The sequence below is a fragment of the Gorilla gorilla genome, chromosome 10, assembly GCF_029281585.2.
Source record: "Gorilla gorilla gorilla isolate KB3781 chromosome 10, NHGRI_mGorGor1-v2.1_pri, whole genome shotgun sequence".
Taxonomy (NCBI): Eukaryota; Metazoa; Chordata; class Mammalia; order Primates; family Hominidae; genus Gorilla; species Gorilla gorilla.
Window position 1 is genome coordinate 122,469,646 of NC_073234.2, and position 18,923 is coordinate 122,488,568.

The 18,923-nt window shown below is 42.2% G+C and overlaps 1 protein-coding gene across 3 annotated transcripts in view; it reads right to left on the minus strand.

Moving 5' to 3' along the window:
- Positions 1–14,427, minus strand: part of CRY1 (cryptochrome circadian regulator 1) — a 102,680-nt gene extending 88,253 nt beyond the window's left edge. For 2 of the 3 annotated variants that reach the window (XM_063694283.1, XM_019038931.4), the window contains exon 1: positions 13,682–14,427. In XM_063694283.1, the coding sequence (XP_063550353.1) occupies positions 13,682–13,839 (158 nt within the window). In that variant the 5' untranslated portion in view covers positions 13,840–14,427. The remainder of the gene's footprint in view (positions 1–13,681) is intronic. The other variant, XM_055358955.2, reaches the window with a different exon arrangement.
- Positions 14,428–18,923: the final 4,496 nt, after the last annotated feature.

Here is an 18,923-nt window from a genome sequence, read left to right on the forward strand (position 1 = left end):
CAAGCTGATTCCACCAGTGAAGCACATTTCAGCTAAGACAATCATAAACTCATGATGACTAGTTCAGAAACTGGCCCAAAAGAGCCAATGAAGTGCCATAAGACTTTTGCTGAGACTTCTGGGCCAAAGGTGTATGCTTTTTGCTGAGATAAATGCCATTGTTATTGCTATATTTTGCCACCAGAGGACAGCCTATTTGAGAAGTCAAGGCAGAATAAGTGAAGTTCAGAGATGCAAAGAGAAATGTGATCCTGGTAACATCTTCTGAGTCCTGGTATCAAGAGATGTCCAAAGCCAGTTTCCCTTAGGTTATTCAATTACATCTACCAATAAACTTTCTTTTTGCTTAAGCCTGTTTGACTCAAGCAACCAACTAGCAAACAAAAAAGTACTAAACAACATCTCCTATCTTTTCATGCACCATATGACTCAGCTACATCAGCCTCCTCACCACTATCAGAATACTGTGCCTTTCCTTAAGCTATTCTTTCAGTCTGGAATTTGCTTCTCTCTGCTTGGAATTCCCTTCCCTCCATGCCTTGCTTATTAAGATCCACTTTACACTTCAAGTTTCAGTTTAAATGCCTCAGTGAAATAATCACCAGAGACTAGAAAGAAGCAGAGGGCCAGATTACACAAGGATTTGAAACCATGTTATGGCTTTTTGAACTTTAACCTAAGGGTAAAGAAATGTCATTAAAAGGTTTTAAAGCATAAATGACGTGACCAGATTTGCAATTTTAAAAAGATCACTCTACTTGCTGTGCAGAGAATGAATTAGAGAAGGGCAAGGGGGACAATGATTTGTAAGCTACCCAAACAACGTAGGCAAAGAGAATGGTGATATGGGCTAAAGAGACAATGGAGAGGGAAGAATGTATTTATGTAACTATTTTATTTCTGAATAAATCTTCCTCTGTACTATAAACTCCCTGAGGGCAGAGAAATTATCTGTTGACTATCATGCTATCCACAGAAATTAGCAAGTAATTGGCACACAGTAAGGACTCAAATGGGCAAATGGAAGTATCATTTGTGAAGACAGAAAACACAGGAAAACTCAGTTTGGGGTTTGTTTGTTTTTGAGCAATAGAGAAGGATGAAGATGAACTCTGTTTTGGACAAGCTGAGTTTGAGGTAATGTCATATATTCAAGCAGGCAAATGGGTATATATGATACATACAAACACACACACACGTCCGGGGATCAGGAAAGAGATTTGCGCTGAAGACACTAAGTTGAGAATTCCGGGCATAGACGAGTAAACGGTAACTGACTTTATGAGAAGAGATAAGATTGCCTAGAAATATGTGAAATGAAAAGAGGGTGGAGATCACAGACCTCAGGGGCATTTAAAGGTTGAACAGAAAAGGAGAAGCTAAGGAAGAACACTAATAGCGCTGGCAGGAAAGCATAGAAGAGTCCTTTAATAAAGCCAAGGGAAGAAGAGGAAGGTGTGGTCAAATGTGTCAAACATTGTTAAAAAAAAATAAAAAATAAAAAAAGAAAAAAGTCAGGGAATGGGCAGATTTAAAGTATCCTTTGGATAAAAATAGTTTTGGTAGAGTGGGTGGGAGTGAAGCCGGACATGCCTTAGTTTGGAGTGGGTTCAAGGGTAAGCAGAATATAAAGAAATGAAGTCAGCCACTATTAGACATCTTGCTCAAGAAATTGGCTACAAAGAAACTGAGATACATAGTTGCAGGAGCGGAACACAGTCAATGCTAAGTTCTGTTCCTTTGTTGTTACAGGTTGTGTATGTTTTACAGAATTTGATCTTAAGCATGTTTAAATGTTGATTGGAGGCAACCTAAAAAGAAGAAAAAGTAGAAGAAAAGGTAAGAATAAATATAAAAAATGAGCAAAGTCTTTGAAATGGAGCACAGAAGAAGAAACTCGTTTTGAAAAGAGACAGCAGTATCTCTTCCACTGAAGTTGTATACTAGAAGGAAGAACTAGTAAGGATGTAGGCACATTTATAGATTTGGTTACTGAAAAATAAGAGAGCTTACAAGTCATAGCTTCAAATGTGTAATGAACATGTTGAAGTTTAAATTCTAAAACAAATCTGTTCATTGAGAATTTTTTCTAAGTTATGAGTTTAAGATAGACATTAACATATAAATTATATAAAGTAGCTGTCCCATCCCTCAACCTTAGATTTATAAGAAAAATTAAAACAATATTTAATGCCTACTATGTATAAGCCACTATGCTGTGGAGAACACAAAAAGGCTCTTTCCCCAGATACATGTATAGCTTGTTTCCTCTTCCTTTAGGTCCCTGTTCTCACATTCTGCTTTATTTCTCTCCATTGAATTTACCACCACCTGATACATTATTTTTGTCTTACTGTCCGTTTTCCCCCCACTGGAATAGGGCAGCAACTTTTTCTGTTTTATTCAATGCTATATACCCAGCATCAATAATACTGCCTATAATGGATAGGGATACAAAATAAACTTTTGATTTAAGAGGTAACTTCTCTTCAGGAAGGTACTATCTGTTAAGTGAGAGAGAGATTATATACAGAATACATCCCTGCTATGGTCTGAATGTCTATGTTCCCCCAAAATTCATGTTAAAACCTAATCCTCAATGCTACAGTATTAAGAGGTGGGGCATTTAGGAAGTTATTTGGTCATATGCATTGTACTGTCATGAGAGGGATTAGTGCCTGATATAGTTTACATATTTGTCCCCTTCAAATCCCATGTTAAAACTTGATCTCTAATACTGCAGATGGAGCCTAGCAAGAGGTATCTGAGTCATGGGGACAGACAAAGACAAAAAATTGGTACCAGGAGTGGGGTGTTGCTATAAAGATATCTAAAAACATAAAAGCAGCTTTAAAACTAAAGCTGCTTAGGGGTTGCAATCCTAGTCTCTGATAAAACAGACTTTAAACCAAAAAAGATTAAAAAAGACAAAGAAGGGCATTACACAATGGTAAACGGATCAATGTAACAAGAAGAGCAAATTATCTTAAATATATATATGCACCCAAAACAAGAGAACCCAGATTTATAAAGCAAGTTCTCGGAGACCTACAAAGAGACGTAGACTCCCATACAATAATAGTGGGAGACTTTAACACCCCACTGTCAATATTAGATCAATGAGACAGAAAATTAAGAAGGATATTCAGGACTTGAACTCAACTCTGGACCAAGCAGACCTAGTAGACATCTACAGAACTCTCTACCCCAAATCAACAGAATATACATTCTTCTCACACCACATAGCACTTATTCTAAAATTGACCAATAATTGGAAGTAAAACACTCCTCAGCAAATGCAAATAACGGAAATCATAACAAACAGTCTCTCAGACCACAGTGCAATCAAATTCGAATTCAGGATTAAGAAACTCACTCAAAACCACACAACTACATGGAAACTGAACAACCTGCTCCTGAGTGACTACTGGGTAAATAAAGAAATTAAGGCAGAAGTAAGTAAGTTCTTTGAAACCAATGAGAACAAAGAGATAACATACCAGAATCTCTGGGACACAGCTAAAGCAGTGTTAAGAGGGAAATTTATAGTACTAAATGTCCATATCAGAAAGCAAGAAAGATCTAAAATCGACACCCTAACATCACAATTAAAAGAACTACAGAAGCAAAAGCAAACAAATTCAAAAGCTAGCAGAAGACAAGAAATAACTAAGATCGGAGCAAAACTGAAGGAGACAGAGACACGAAAAACCCTTCAAAAAAATTAATGAATCCAGGAGCTGGCTTTTTGAAAAGATTAACAAAATTGATAGACTGCTAGACAGACTAATAAATAAAAGAGAGAAGAATCAGATAGACACAATAAAAAATGATAAAGGGATATCACCACTGATCCCTCAGAAGTACAAACTACTATCAGAGAATACTATAAACACCTCTATGCAAATAAACTAAAAAATCTAGAGGAAATGGATAAATTCCTGGACACATACACTCTCCCAAGACTAAACCAGGAAGAAGTCACATCCCTGAATAGACCAATAACAAGTTCTGAAATTGAGGCAGTAATTAGTAGCCTACCAACCAAAAAAAGCCCAGGACTAGATGGATTCACAGCCAAATTCTACCAGAGGTACAAAGAGGAGCTGGTACCATTCCTTCTGAAATTATTCCAAACAAAAGAAAAAGAGGGACTGCTCCCTAACTCATTTTATATGAGGCCAACATCATTCTGATACCAAAACCTGGCAGACACAACAAAAAAAGAAAATTTCAGGTCAATATCCCCAATGAACATCAATATGAAAATACTCAATAAAATACTGGCAAACTGAATCTAGCAGCACATCAAAAAGCTTATCCACACAATCAAGGCAGCTTCATCCCTGGGATGTAAGGCTGGTTCACCATATGCAAATCAATAAATGTAATCCATCATATAAACAGAACCAATGACAAAAACCACATAATTATCTCAATAGATGCAGAAAAGGCCTTGGACAAAATTCAACACTGCTTCATGCTAAAAACTCTCAATAAACTAGGTATTGATGGAACGTTATCTCAGAATAATAAGAGCTATTTATGACAAACCCATAGCCAATATCATACTGAATGGGCAAAAGCTGGAAGCATTCCCATTGAAAACTGGCACAAAACAAGGATGCCCTCTCTCACCACTCCTATTCAACATAGTATTGGAAATTCTGGCCAGGGCAATCAGGCAAGAGAAAGAAATAAAGGGTATCCAAATAGAAAGAAAGTCAAATTGTCTTTGTTTGCAGATGACATGATTGTATATTTAGAAAATTCCATTGCCTCTGCCCCAAAACTCCTTAAGCTGATAAGCAACTTCAGCAAAATCTCAGGATACAAAATCGATCAGCAAAAATCACAAGCATTCCTATACACCAATAATAGACAGAGAGTCAAGTCATGAATGAACTCCCATTCACAATTGCTTCAAAGAGAATAAAATACCTAGGAATCCAACTTACAAGGGATGTGAAGGACCTCTTCAAGGAGAACTACAAACCACTGCTCAAAGAAATAAGAGAGGACACAAACAAATGGAAAAACATTCCATGCTCATGGATAGGAAGAATCAGCATCATGAAAATGGCCATACTGCCCAAAGTAATTAATAGATTCAATGCTATTCCCATCAAGTTACCATTGACTTTCTTCACAGAACTAGAAACAACTACTTTAAATTTCATATGGAACCAAAAAAAGAGCCTGTATAGCCAAGACAATCCTAAGCAAAAAGAACAAAGCTGGAAGCATCACGCTACCTGACTTCAAACTACACTACAAGGCTACAGTAACCAAAATAGCATGGTACTGGTACCAAAACAGATACATAGACCAGTGGAACAGAACAGAGGCCTCAGAAATAACACCACACACCTACAACCATCTGATCTTGACAAAAACAAGAAATGGGGAAAGGATTCCCTATTTAATAAATGGTGCTGGGAAAACTGGCTAGCCATATGCAGAAAACTGAAACTGGACCCCTTCTTTACACCGTATACAAAAATTCACTCAAGACGAATTAAAGACTTACATGTAAAACCTAAAACCATAAAAACCCTAGAAGAAAACCTAGGCAATACCATTCAGGACACAGGCATGGGCAAAGACTTCATGACTAAAACACCAAAAGCAATGGCAACAAAAGCCAAACTTGACAAATGGGATCTAATTAAACTAAAGAGTTTCTGCACAGTGAAAGAAACCATCATCAGAGTGAACAGACAACCTATAGAATGGGAGAAAATTTTTGCAATCTATCCATCTGACAAAGGTCTAATATCTAGAATCTACAAGGAACTTAAACAAATTTACAAAAAAAAAAAAAACAACCCCATCAAAAAGTGGGTGAAGGATATGAACAGGCACTTCTCAAAAGACATTTATGTGGCCAAAAAACATGAAAAAAAAGCTCATCATCACTGGTCATTAGAGAAATGCAAATCAAAACCACAATGAGATACCATTTCATGCCAGTTAGAACAGCGATTATTAAAAGTCAGGAAACAACAGATGCTGGAGAGGATGTGAAGAAATAGGAACGCTTTTACACTGTTGGTGGGAGTGTAAATTAGGTCAACCATTGTGGAAGACAGTGTGGCGATTCCTCAAGGATCTAGAAACAGAAATATCATTTGACCCAGCAATCCCATTACTGGGTATATACCCAAAGGATTATAAATCATTCTACTATAATAACACAGGCACACGTATGTTTATTGTGGCACTGTTCACAATAGCAAAGACTTGGAACCAACCCAAATGCCCATCAATGATAGACTGGATAAAGAAAATCTGGCACATATACACTGTGGAATATGAAGCAGCCATAAAAAAGAATGAGTTCATGTCCTTTGCAGGGACATGGATGAAGCTGGAAAGCATCATTCTTAGCAAACTAACATAGGAACAGAAAACCAAACATCGCATGTTCTCCATAAGTAGGAGTTGAACAATGAGAACACATGGACACGGGGAGGGGAACAGCACATACCGGGGCCTGCCAGGGGTTGAGGGGCAAGGGGACAGAGACCATTAGGACAAATACCTAATGCATGTGGGGCTTAAAACCTAGATGACAGGTTGATGGGTACAGCAAAACCACCATGGCACATGTATACCTACATAACAAACCTGCAGGTTCTGTACATGTATCCCAGAACTTAAAGTATTAAAAAAAAAAAAAAAAGCAAAAACTAAAGCTGCTTACAAGAGCTTAGAGAACTCAAAACAAAACAAAACAAAAACAAAAAACCTCATACACAAGAAAAACTTTAAAACTTTTTAGAGACTGGTTAAGAGGTTGTGACAAAAATGCTGATTAAAATATAGACAGTAAAGGCCACGTTCATGAGATCTCAAAACTTTTAAAAACTAAAACAAAAAAATGGCCACATTATATGTTACGCTTGTTAACAAAAAACTTAGCTACATTGTATCCATGCCTAGGACTTTGTAAAAGGCTGAACTTAAGAGTAATGACTTAAGCTACCTGGCAAAAAAAAGTTTCTAAACAACAAAGCGTTCAAAAGGTGACATGGCTGCTTCTAACAGCCTACTATCAGATATGGGAGTTCAAAAAAAAGACAAAGTTAAAGCTAATAATTAAGAGAAAAACAGAGCATACAAATTTGAAAAATTTACAACCTAACCATGTGGTAGAGGGAAGTTTTCAGGAGAGAAATCCAAACTACCTAGCCCCAGGTACCAGGCCCTGACAGAACAGGTTGTTAAAGCAATTAACATGAATAAAAGAGAGCTAGTTGTTAACAGTCAAGACAATGGGGAAAAGCCCCCAAGACATTCCAGAAATCAAGGCTACCCCTTCCATCACAGGCTCAGAGGCCTCCTCGGGCAAAATGGTTTGGGAGGCCAGGCCCAGGGTGTTGCTGCCTTGTGCGGTCTTGAGATGCTAGTCCCCACGTTCTGGCTGCTCTGGCTGCAGCCAGGGCTCAAAAGGTCCCAGGTACTGTCTGGACTGCCACTCCAGTGGGTGCAAACCATAGGCCTTGATGGTTTCCAAGCGGTGTTAAGTCTGCAGGTATACAGAATACAAGATCCATGGACGCTTGGCAGCTTCCACCTAGATTTCACAAGATATGTCAAGAAGTCTGGGTGTCCAGGCAGAAGCCTGCCACAGCAGAGCTCCTACAGAGTGATTCTACTAGGCTGGTGCCAAGGGGAAATATGGGGTTAGAGTCCCCAGAGAGAACTCACTGTAGAGCAGCAGGAACAGGGGCACTGCCCTCCAGGACCCACAGTGGTGGCAGTCTAACTAAAGCCAAGAGAAGAAGAGAAAGGTGTGGTCAAATGTGTTAAATACTGTTAAGAAAAAGAAAAAGAAAGAAAGAAACAAAGAAAGAAAGAAAAAGAAAGAAAGGAAAAGAAAAGAGAAAAGAAAAAAAGAAAAGGAAAAGAAAAGAAAAGTCAGGGAGTGGAAAGATTAAAAGTATCCTTTGGATGTAAACAGCATACACCCTCAGCCTGGAAAAGTGACAGACATTAGACTCCAATCCATGAGAGCAGCCATGTGGGCTATGCCCAACCAAGCCATAGAGATGCAGCTGCCCAAGGTTTTGAGAGCTCACCTCTTGGACCAGTGCGCTCAGGATGTGGGAGGGAGTGGAAAGTGAGGAAGTGGAAAGATTAAAAGAATCCTTTGGATGAAAACAGCACACACCCTCAGCCTGGAGAAGTGACAGACATTAGACTCCAATCCATGAAAGAAGCCATGTGGTCTGTGCCCAACCAAGCCATAGAGATGGGGCTGCCCAAGGCTTCAAGAGCCCACCTCTTGGACCAGTGTGCTCAGTTATGGGATAAGAGTCAAGCGAGATTATTTTACAGCTTTAAGATTTAATGTCTGCCCTCCTAGGTTTCAGACTTGGGTGGGTCCCTTTTTGTTGGTCAATTTGTCCCTTTTAAAATGAAAATATTTACCCAATGTCTGTTCCACCATTGTATCTTAAAAATAGACAACTTGTTTTTGATCTTACAGGTTCATAGCTATAAGGAATTTGCCTTGAGTCTCGGATAAGATTTTAGACTTTGAGTTGATGCTGAAACTAGTTAAGATTTCTGGGGACTTTGAAAGAGATGATTATATTTTACAATAGAAAAAAGAGGGTGGGCATGGTGGCTTACACCTATAATCCCAGCACTTTCAGAGGCTGAGGCAGGAGAATTGCTTTAGCCCGGGAGTATGAGACAGCTTAGTGAGATCTCACCTCTACAAGTAATAAAAAAAATTACCTGGCCATGGTAATGCATGCCTGTGGTCCCAGCTACTTGGGAGGCTGAGGTGGGACAACTGCTTGAGCCCAGGCGGTTGAGGCTACAGTGAGCCATGATCACGCCTCTGCACTCCAGCCTGGGCTACAGAGTGATACCCCATCTCAAAAATAAAAATAAAAATAATAAATAAATAAGACAAGATATTTGGGGGGCTAGAAGTGGAGTGATATAGTTTAGATATTTGTCCTTTTCAAATCTCATGTTAAAATGTTATCCCCAATGTTGGAGGTGAGAGGTGCTTGGAACATGAGATAAGATCCCTCATGAATGGCTTGGTGCTATCACGTAATGAGTGACTTCTCACTCTATTAATTAACAGAACAATTAATTATTAAAAAGAGACTGGTATCCCTCCCCTCTCTCTCTCGCCATGTGATATGTCAGCTCCACTTCCCCTTCCATCATGATTAAAAGCTTTCTGAGGTCCTCACCAGAACCAGAACCACTTTATCCCTTTACTCTGAAGCCATGCTTCTAGTAAAGCCTGCAAAACTATGAACCAAGTAAACCTCTTTTCTTTATAAATTACCCACCCTCAGGTATCCCTTTATAATAACACAAACAGACTAAGGGAGTGCTCTTATAAAAGGGCTGCAGGAACTTGTTTACCCTTTCTGCCATGTGAGGAGACAGAGAAAGCATCGTCTATTCAGCAGAGACACTGAATCTGCTGGTGCCTCGATTCTGGACATCTTCCAAAACTGTGAGAAATAAATTCCTGTTGTTTATAAACTACCTAGTCTAAAGGTATTTTGTTGTAGCAGCTCAAACAAACTATTAATAAAACAATACTAACATTCACAAATGAGGGCAGCAAATGCTAAGAGTGATGTGAGGAGCAACAGCAAAAAGTGGTGTAAGAGTTCAGAATACTGCTAATCATCCCAGACAAGCACAGAGTTGTACAATCATCCATCACCTTCTAGAACAGTTTCATCATCTCAAAAAGAAACCTTGTGCCCCTTAGCTATCACCTCCCAACTCCCCAGCTTCCCCAGTCCTAAGGAGCCACTAGTCTGCTTCCTGTCTCTATACATTTGCCCACTGTGGACATTCCATATAAACAGAATCATATAACACATGGAATTTTGTGACTGGCTTCTTTCGTTTAGTTTGTTTTTAACGTTCATTCATACATGTAGCGTGTATCAGTATTTCATTCCTTTTTATGGCCAAATAATATTCCATTATATGGATATACCATATTTTGTTTACCCATTCATCAACTGATGGCCATCTGGGTTGTTCCCACCTTTTGGCTATTATGAATAATGCTTCTGTGAATGTTAGTGTGTAAGTTTTTGTATAGGATAATTTTTCTAAGAGATGCAAATTTTCATAAAGCTTGTAAATTTACCCAAATCAAAACATGTTATTCTGAGACAATGTCCTTCAAATTTTTTGTTGTTGTTGTTTGTTTGTTTGTTTTTTAAAAGATAGGGTCTCTCTGTGTCACCCAGGCTGGAGTGCAGTAGCCCATTCATAGCTCATTGCAGCTTCCAACTCCTGGGCTCAAGTGATTCTCCTGCCTCAGCCTCCTGAGTAGCTGGGATTGCAGGCATGAGACATTGAGCTCTGCCAAACTTTTTTTTTTTAATATAAAACATCCTTTTTAAATGAAAGGATGGCAATATCAAAAAGTGGTTTTGTTAACCTGCTTATTAGGTAAAATACTATTTAAAATTTTGCTTTTCTGTTAAATCCAAAAGTCTAAAAAGTGTTGATCGAAGAAAATACAACATAGCTTCTAAAGAAAACTAAGAGGGTCTTTCCCCTGGAGTTGAAATCACATATTGTAAACAGCAGAAAATGAAATACATAAGCCAAAAGGTAGATCTTGCCAGGCTAAGGAATTTGGGCATTATCCCATAGTCAATAAGTAAATTAATAAAGCTGTTTAAATATAAAATTATTGACTCCAAGATATCACTATATTCAACAAACAATAATTGAGCTACTACTATATAAAAAGCACTGAATTTGGTACTATGAGTGATTCCAAAAAGACTTTTGCCTCTGACACTACCAAAACCACTCCAGATAAAATTCCAAATGACCTAAAATTGCTAAATCCAATTTTTATTTTTCAGTTCTCCTCCTGACCTATCAGTAGCATCTGACGTAAGTAAAACACTCTTCCTTGAAATACTTTCCTTCTTTCTTTTTTTTCTTTTTTTTTTTTTTTTTGAGACAGAGTCTGGCTCTGTTGCCCAGGCTAGAGTGCAGTGGCATGATCTCGCCTCACTGCAACCTCTGCCTCCTGGGTTCAATCGATTCTCCTGCCTCAGCCTCCTCGAGTAGCTGGGATTACAGGCATGTGCCATACGCCTATCTAATTTTTTTGTGTTTTTTTACTAGAGACGGGGTTTTGCCATATTGGCCAGGCTGGTCTCAAACTCCGGGCCTCAAGTGATCTGCCTGCCTCAGCCTCCCAAAGTGCTGGGATTACAGGCATGAGCCACCATGCCTGACCAAAATACCTTCTTTACTTGGCTTCTAAGACACCATACTCTTCTGGGTTTTCTTCTTACATTACTAGTGGCTCCTTCGCAGTCTCATATGCTGGTTCTTTCACAGCTCCACAATTTATAAACATTAAGAGTATTCAAGGTTCAGCCCTTGCACCATTTGCATCTCTCGTCTATCTCATTTTCTTAATGCTGTCAGTCTCACGGCTCCACTAGAATGTAGCTCCAACAGGGTGAGAATTGGTGGCTGTTTTGTTTATACTGGATCTCTAGCACCTAAAACAGTGCCTGGCATATAGTAGGTGCTTGACAAATATTTGTTCAATAAATGGATGGATGAATAAATGGCTTTATATATTATCTATAAACTAATGAATTCTCCAATTTATACTTCCTGCCTGGATCTCTGTCTTGAGCTCCAGATACATCCAACTGCCTATTTGCTATCTCCATTTGAATGTGTAAAATACATCTCAAACTTAATGACTTAATGAAAGAGAATTCCAATCACCCTCCCAATGGCTTCTCCAGCTGGCTTCACTTTCTTAGCAAAGTGTAGCCCCATCCTTCCAGTTTCTCAAGCCAAAAATTTTCTCAAACAGTAACTAAACTGCTACTATTTAAAAAGCACTGAATTTTGGTGCTTTTTATATAGCACCAAACTATAAGTCCTTTTTTTTTTCTTGCGACAGAGTACTCTGTCACTCAGGCTGGAGTGCAGTGGCACGATCTCAGCTCACTGCAACCTCCGTCTCCTAGGTTCATGCGATTCTCGTGCCTCAGCCTCCTGAGTAGCTGAGATAACAGGCATGCGCCACCATGCTCAGCTAATTTTTATATTTTCAGTATTAACAGAGACAGGGTTTTGCCATGATGGCCAGGCTGGTCTCGAACTCCTGGCCTCAGCCTCCCAAAGTGCTGGGATTATAGGGATGAGCCACCGCGCCCAGCCTAACTCCTTTTCTTTCTCACTACATATCCAATCTGCCAACAAATACCCTGTATTTTGCCTTCAGAATATAACCAGCATCTGTTTATTTCTCACCACGTCCACGATTATTACTATGATTCAAGCCGTTATCATCTCTCACCTGGATGAATGCCAACAGCTTCTTAATTGGACTTCCTGCTTCTTGTCCACCTCCACTCCCCAATTCAGAACCACAAGCAGAAAAATTCTTTTCCAAACTTATGTCAGATCACATTACTTCTCTGCTCATAATCCTGCAGTTATTCCCATTTCACTAAGTAAAAACCCAAATCTTGAAAACTGCTTATAAGGCTCTCTTCAATCTGGCCCTAAATCAACTCTGACCTCATCGTCTACTATTTTTCCCTCACTTATTCTGCTCCAGACATACTGGATTCTTCTGCTGTTCCTTCCAAAGGTCAAGCATATTTCTGCCTTTTCCCTTACTCTTCCCTTTGCCTGGAATGGTCTTCCCTTAGATATCTGCATCCCACCACCTCCTTCAGGTCTGCTCAACTGTCACCTTCTCTGTGACTTTCCCCCGATCATATTTAAAATTGCAACCCCATCCCTACCCTTGTATTCTTTATCCCTTTACTCTGCTCTATTTTTCTCCACAACACTTATCACCACCTAAAATACTACATATTTTACTTTCTGCTTGAAGACATGACTTTCTGTCTTTCACTCACTGCTATATCCCTAGCATTTAAATCAGTGCCTGGCACATGCTAAGTGATCAAGAGTCTATCTGTTGAGCTATGCTTTCATTTCCACCAGGGGGCCTAACAATCATGTAGCCTGGTGTTTCAGGAAAAGATCATAAAGCATCTCTAAGATTTCTTTCAGTGCTCTGATCCCTAGAAGGACTACAACTTGCCTAGAAAGAAAAACTGTGCTTTGTCTCGGCAACCACAAGGAGGAGTTGAGAAAAAGAACCGAGCAGAGAAACCAGATAATGCTGTTTCCCCTGCTTTTCCCACAGTAACCTCAAGGTGGAAGAACACTGGATCTGGAGCCTGCTGTACTGAATGAATGATTTTTCTCCATACTATGAGTTACCTAGACACAAACGTAAACAGGAAACATCACAATCCTTCCGAATGCCACAAAAAGGCCAAAGGAATCCATATACACTGGCCACTAAGGACAGGAAAGGTGTTTCTTTAACTCCAGCACTAAGAATTCTCCACAAATTCAGGGGAGGAGCTCCAGTTAGCACAGAAAGACACCTAACTCACTGATGAAGACCGAGTGTTTCAGGTTGTCAGTACTCTTTGGCCAGAGAAGTATTAAGCCAATTCTATTTAATACTTAGGGCACCTAAAATTCGTAAGCGGTATAAGCAAGGCAGTCCCACGTCTAAATTCACAGATTTGGCGGATCGCATGGAATTCATTAACATCAGACTCATTAAACACCCAAATCCATTTCCCACGGGATTGTGACTCACCGCCACCTGTTGATGCCCACATTGGAGGAGCCGGCGAACCAGGGGTCCAGGATGTAGACGCAGCGGATGGTGTCGGCGCCCTGAATGCACTCCTTCAGGGCGGGGTTGTCGTGGAGCCGGAGCCCCTTTCGGAACCAGTGCACGGCGTTCACCCCCATGCCGGGGGGCGCGGCGGGTCCTCCACGGAGAAATTCAAGGAAGGAGGCTCCGGCTCATAACCGACACCTTCGCTTCCAAGAGAATTGCCTCACCCGGGGAGTGAGGAAAGGGCGGCAGAGGGGGGACAGGAAAAAATGACTCCGAGGAGGGGACCGGAGAAGGCGGGGGCGCTGGAGGCGCAGTGGGAAGCTGAATGGAGGTTGCCTAGTCGGCGGAGTCTGGGTGTGACGCCCTTTAGGAGCCCGCGCCCGCCGCAACCGCCTGGAGGCGACGCATAACTTCGAGGGCCTCGGACCTCCGGAGCCTGAGCAAGTTCCAGGAGCTCGAGCCGCCACGACGGCCCGAGCCGGCACGGACGGCCCCAGGAGATTCGTCACGGAAACCTCGCCCCACCAAGGCGGCCCCTAAAGACAAAACGGCCCGCCCGAGGTGAGTCACCGAGGAGAACCGGAGGGGAATGAGCCCCTGTCGGCGACGCTGTCTCTCGGCCCGGGAGAAAGGACCGGGAACGGAGGCTAGAGGCGGTGGTCGAGGCCGCTGGACGGTTGCCGGCCGGTGACCGGTCCCGAGGCTGCCCGGGTGACTCTGCCGCCGCCGCCGCGTCAGCGGCCTCGGCCCCGCCCCCGGCTCCTCATTGGAGGGCGCGCTCCCCTCGTGACCACCGGCACCTCACGTTTCTGAAGTGTGTTTACTACACTGGCTCGGAGGGGGAATCTGCTCGCGCTTCGGTCGCTTTTGGAGGAGCGGCAGCCGCTTGATCCCAAACTTGTTGACCCTCGTCCACACGCTGAACTCACTGCCTCTGCCCCTTTCCTGTGCCGACTGGTGGCCGTCCCTTGGAGGCAAATCGCGTTGACCACAGGCCCCTTGTGAGGGAAGGCTTAGCCCCGCCCCCAGGGGCCATGAGCGGCCACCATTGGCCGAGGCTCGCTGAGACCCGGATGAGCACGGGGATGCGGGGAGCTTGCGGGCGCGCGCGCTGCTCCGTTAGGCGCGCGTGCGCTCTCGCTGCGTTCCAGAGGGTAAGGGGGCGGGGCCGGCGGGCAGGAGCGCGCTCGGCGATTCCTCCCGTGGGATTTGGGGAAGGCCTGGAAATTGTCCGGTTTCCTTCAGGAGCCAGTGGTGGAGTCGGGCGGAGAGTGAGGGGAGGATGGAGTGGAAGGAGGAGAGTGGGAGGCTCCACGTACATTTCAAGTCCAAACCGTGTGCTTCAATCCTGCTTTGGCCAGAGAACCCTACTTTGGAGATTGTGGAGCTGTGCCCCTCCACTCTCCTGGCCGTTGGGTGCCTCCTCCCCCTTGTACATACTCTGGGGAAAAGGGTAATTGGCAGGATGGATGCCAGGCATTCCTGGACTTCCTGGAATTTTTTTAATACTAGCGATATATATCATCAACCTTTCACCCCTCGTCTCTTACATTTAATGTAGTTTACCGGTCTCTTTGAAACTGGACGTTTGTCTACTTTTCCAACGACAGTGAACTGCAGGCCATGGCATCCCTTAGATATATGATGCCCTTAAATTCATTCAATGATTACTTTTTGAATGAACTAGGCACTGTTCAAAGCACTAGAGATACAGGAGATACTTAATAAAACAGACTAAAACCCCACCCCTCCTGGGGTTTACAATTTGTCTCTTAACCTTTGCTGTTTTTTCCTCTATAAAATACTCTTCTTTGGAATCCAGTACTCAATATTACCACCTTTGAGCTACCTAGGATATTTCTACGCATCCCTTTAGACTCAGATGAAATAATAACTAATTTCTGAAAGTATTCCTGATCCCTAGGGCAAATTTAGGACCTCCCTGGGTTCTCCAAGTACGTTTCTGATACATCACTTTTCACACTACCGTGAAAATTAGTTGAAAAGTGCCCATACCTAGCAATACCAACTCAGTAATAGTACTTATTATCATAATAATGTGCCTCCGATTCCCTCCGAAGTGTGATTTCTCAAGGACTGGGTCTGTATTCAGTTTTGTTTTGTTTTTATTTTTTGCATCAACACCAGAACAGAGCCTGACATAGGCAAATGCTTATTTAACGAATGAATGAGTGAGTCAGTGAGTGCTGTTGGCCACCAGTGTGTTTGGCAAAGTTAAAAGAAAGAAGGAGATGGCAATTCTTATTGGTTGAATTGTGTGTCCCCAAAATCATATAACTCTCAATGACTATAAATGTGGCCTTATTTGGAAATAAGGTCTTTGTACATGCTCAAGTTAAGATGAGGTCATTAGGGTGCACCCTAATCCAGTGTGATTGGTGGCCTCATATAATGGAGAAATTTAGACACAGAAATACATATACATACAGGGAAAATACCATGTAAAGATTGGAACTGTGCTGCCACAAGCCAAAGAACTACTGGAAGCTAGGAGAAAGACCTGGAACAGATCCTTTCTTAGCACCTTCACAGGACTGTGGCACTGCTGACACCTTGATTTTGAACTTCTGGCCTCTAGAACTGCGAGACAGTTAGTTCCTATTGTTCTAAGCCTCCCAATTTGTGGTGCTTTTTTACAGCAGCCCTAGCAAACTAGTGCAGCAATAAAGTAAATTCAATACTCTAGAGAGCCAATCTGTCTGAATAGTCTTCCCTACTTCTGCTTCTGTTGCCACAAGAAGTATATATCAGCCTTTCTTTGGTTCTGTAAGAATACTTTTAAAATTATATATATGAATGATATGGTTTGGCTGTGTCCCCACACAAATCTCATCTTCAATTGTAGTTCCCATAATCCACACGTGTTGTAGGAGGGACCCGGTAGGAGGTAATTTAATCATGGGGGCAGTTACCTTCATGCTGTTCTTGTGATAGTGAGTGAGTTCTCACAAGATCTGATGGTTTTATAGGGGGCTTTTCCCCCTTTTGCTTAGCACTTCTCCTTGCTGCCTCTATGTGAAGAAGGATGTGTTGGCTTCCCCTTCTACCATGATGATCAGTTTTCTGAGGCCTCCCCAGCCATGCTGAACTGTGAGTCAATTAAACTTCTTTCCTGTATAAATTACCCAGTCTTGAGTGTGTCTTTATTAGCAGCATGAGAACAGACTAATATAGTAAATTGGTACTGGGAGGTGCTGCTATAAGGATACCCAAAAATATGGAAGCACCTTTGGAACTGGGTAACAGGCAGAGGTTGGAATGGTTTGGAGGGCTCATAGGAAGACAGGAAAATGTGGGGAAGTTTGGAACTTCCTGGAGACTTGTTGAATGGCTTTGACTAAAATGCTGATAGGGATATGGACAATGAAGTCCAGGCTGAGGTGGTCCCAGATGGAGATGATCTTTTTGGGAACTAGAATAAAGGTGACTTTTGCTATGTTTTAGCGAAGAGATCTGTGAAACTTTGAACTTGAGAGAGATGATTTAGGGTATCTGGCAGAAGAAATTTCAAAGCAGCAAAGCATTCAAGAGGTGTCTTGGGTGCTGTTAAAAGTATTCAGTTTTATATATTCACAAATAATATGGTTTGGAATTGGAACTTATGTTTAAAAGGGAAGTGGAGCATAAAAGTTTGGAAAATTTGCAGCCTGACAATGTGATAAGAAAGAAAAACCTATTTTCTGAGGAGAAATTCAGACCAGCTACAGAAATTTGCCTAAGTAAGTTGGAGCCAAATGTTAATCTCCAAGACAATGGGGAAAATGTCTCCAGGGCATGTCAGAGGTCTTCACAGCAGCCCCTCCCATCACAGACCCAGAGGCCTAGGAGGAAAAAATGGTTTTGTGGGCCAGGCCCAGGGCCTTGCTGCTTTGTGCAGCCTTGGGACTTGGTGCCCTGTGTTCCAGCTGCGATTAAAGGGGGCCAACGTACAGCTCAGGCCATGGCTTGAGGGTGCAAGCTCCAAGCCTTGGCAGCTTCCACATGGTGTTCAGCCTTGACAGCAGTCAAGAATTCAAGTTAGGGAACCTCTGCCTAGATTTCAGAGCATGTATAGAAATGCCTGGATGTCCAGGCAGAAGTTTTTTGTGGTGGCAGATCTCTTATGCAGAACCTCTGCTAGGACAGTGCAGAAGAGAAATGTAGGGTTGGAGCCCCATACAGAGTTTCCACTGGGGCACTGCCTAGTGGAGCTGTGAGAAGAGGGCCACCGTCCTCCAGACCCCAGAATGGTAGATCCACCAACAGCTTTCACTGTGCACCTGGAAAAGTTGCAGACACTCAACACCAGCCTGTGAAGGAAGCTGGGAGGGGGGCTGTGTCCTGCAAAGCCACAGGGGCATAGCTGCTAAAGAGGTGGGAGCCCACCTCTTGCATTAGCATGACCTGGATGTGAGACATAAAGTCAAAGGAGGTCATTTTGGAACTTTAAGGTTTAATGACTGCCCTATTGGATTTCAGACTCATGTGGGGCTTGTAGCCCCTTCATTTTGGCCAATTTCTCCCATTTGGAATGGGTATATTTACTCAATGCCTGTAACTCCCTCCACTGTATCTGGGAAGTAACTAACTTGCTTTTGATTTTACAGGCTCATAGGTGGAAGGGACTTGCCTTGTCTCAGGTAAGACTTTGGACTTGGACTTTTGGGTTAATACCTGAATGAGTTAGGACTTTGGGGGACTGTTGGAAGGGTATGATTGTGTTTAAAAATGTGAGGACATGAGATTTGGGAAGGGTCAGGGCTGGAATGATATGGTTTGGGTGTGTCCCCACCCAAATCTCATCTTGAACTGCAGTTCTGATAATCCCCACGTGTTGTGGGAAGGATCCAGCAGGAGGTAATTTAATCATGGGGGCAGTTACCCCCTTTCTGTTCTCATGATAGTGAGTGAGTTCTCATGAGATCTGATGGTTTTATAAAGGGCTTTTCCCCCTTTTGCTCGGTACTTCTCCTTGGTGCCTCCATGTGAAGAAGGGTGTATTGGCTTCCCTTTCCACCATGGTGGTCAGTTTTCTGAGGCCCCCCACAAGCCATGCTGAACTGTGAGTCAGTTAAACCTCCTTCCTTTATAAATTACCCAGTCTCGGGTACATTTTTATTAGCAGTGTGAGAACATACTAATACAGTGAAAACCCTGCGGAGGATCCCCTGAGCCCAAGAGTTAGAGAGCAGCCTGGGCAACATGGTAACACCCC